The sequence below is a fragment of the Carlito syrichta genome, unplaced genomic scaffold (genome assembly GCF_000164805.1).
Source record: "Carlito syrichta isolate Samal-C Ts95f unplaced genomic scaffold, Tarsius_syrichta-2.0.1 Scaffold138500, whole genome shotgun sequence".
In the NCBI taxonomy this organism is placed as follows: domain Eukaryota; kingdom Metazoa; phylum Chordata; class Mammalia; order Primates; family Tarsiidae; genus Carlito; species Carlito syrichta.
Window position 1 is genome coordinate 186,988 of NW_007082596.1, and position 2,013 is coordinate 189,000.

A 2,013-nucleotide genomic window follows, 5' to 3' on the forward strand; every position below is an offset into this window, starting at 1 on the left:
CGGCTACTCGGAAGGCTGAGGCGGAAGGATCGCGGGAGCCCGGCAGGTCGAGGCTGCGGTGGCCGGGAGCACCAAAAAAAAAAAAAAGAAAAGAAAAGAAAAGAAAGAAAGAAAGAGGGAATGATGAGAATGGAAAGGATGCCCCCCATCCCCTCCCCCCTCCCCCCCCACCAGCTGCAGGAAAAGACTCAGGTATTGCCTTTTCCTCCCACTCACCCCCACGCCCTGATGCAAATAGTTTATTCCTAGGTTGAGAAGTGTTTGGGAGTTGGTTACAGTTTTCCAACTTGTGTGTCTGTCTGGACAACCTAGATTCTTTGATGATATGAACCAATTAATTGATGTGTAATAGATGCTGGAGGCGGGGATGTGTGAGAAGAATGCCAATTGGGTTTTGTGTGATTGACTCCTGTAGAATGACTTCATATTGACGAGCAAATGGGTTCCAGAAGATAATGATCCTTGAGGTGTTAAAGACATGATCCAGGATTTAGCAGAAACCAGGAGATTTAGATGGTGCCTATTATTAATTTCCCTGAGTCATCTAGTCCTTCTGGAGTTTCTTTTGTTGCCTGGAACTTGTGCTGTTTGTTTAGGTAAATTCTGTAAGTTCACAGATACAATGTGAACAATACTTTAAATTATATAGGGAGCACAATTTGTGATATACCTGTGGGGAAACTGCATTATTGAGTCCAAAGAGCTGGAGCATTGATCATCCTAACATTTTACTTATTCATAATTACCTGTTGAGTTATTTGGGTGACCTCAATCAAATAGGGGTTAAACGCTGGGTGTTTAGAGTAATGAGGAAATGATTAAGATAAATATTTGAAGTGCTTTGAAGTACATTTTTATATATGAACTTTTACTGAGATTGCTGAAAATACTTTATGGTACTCATCTTCATAACATCCTTGTAATGAAAGAAAGTGACATATAGTTATGGATATATGCTTGTGTCCATGAATGCTGTAAAACATTATTTTAAGATGACCAAATAATGTCATATATCTGCAGAATTAAAACACTAACATTAAGACATGACTTGAAACATTTAAAGAGCAATGTCTTTTGAATTATTCCTTTCAGTGAACTTATTAAAACTGCAGATGGAGGACAGATTTCACTGGACTGGTTTGATAATGATAACAGTACATGTTATATGGATGCCAGCACCAGACCTACTATCTTATTGTTGCCTGGCCTCACTGGAACAAGCAAGGAATCATATATTCTTCATATGATCCATCTCAGTGAAGAATTAGGATACAGGTACCAGTAAAATATTTTCTTCTTCTATTTTTCACTTAATTCACTCTAAATGAAGTACAAATATATCTACATGTTTGTCTCAGGAAAACTTGAGACAGAAATAAGTATTCCTTGACAGATAAAACACTCCCCTAAAGTATTATTATTATTTTCTCTCTGCTTCCTCTTTTCCCTCTTTTTTTCAGGAAGGTGTATAACTGAATCACCTCACAAGAAATGGCATTTAGCATAGTAAACACTCAGCAGATTTAGGTCGAGTGAATGAATGAAATTAGAATCACCCAAGCATTGACAGAGGACCCTCCCCCCAAGCCCCCAGGTCTCAGAAACAGTAGACCCCATTGGAGGGAGTGCTGTGGAAAAGAGCAATCACAGACCCCTGAGAGAGTACACCCTGGGCCTCATGTCACTCTCCATGTTTGGGCCCTGGATTCACTCAACTTGTCTCCTTGGCTGAGATCCCAAGTATAAAAAATATTCGGTATCAGCTTGTAGGTCACCCTTATTTTTCAGAGATAATGTGTGCCTCTTCTGCCCACCTGAACTTGCAGGTGCACATGGCTAGTGCCCAGTTGATGATGCCACAGCATTTTTGAACCATTATTCAACTCAGTCACCAGGTACAACTTAATTTTTTGCAATTGACTTAGCAACTTTTAAGTTGCCGGTTCAGCTCTAAAATCTTAAAGTCAAGTCAAGTCATTGTAAAAGGCACTGCTTTTTTTTTTTTTTTTGTTG

At 39.5% G+C, this 2,013-nt stretch overlaps 1 protein-coding gene across 1 annotated transcript in view; it reads left to right on the forward strand.

The window, feature by feature from the left end:
- Nucleotides 1-2,013, forward strand: part of LOC110594797 (phospholipase ABHD3-like) — a gene marked incomplete at its 5' end in the record, with an annotated part of 19,184 nt that overhangs the window by 417 nt on the left and 16,754 nt on the right. The window contains one exon of the mRNA XM_021708485.1: nucleotides 1,093-1,275. Coding sequence (XP_021564160.1) covers nucleotides 1,093-1,275 — 183 coding nt within the window. The remainder of the gene's footprint in view (nucleotides 1-1,092; nucleotides 1,276-2,013) is intronic.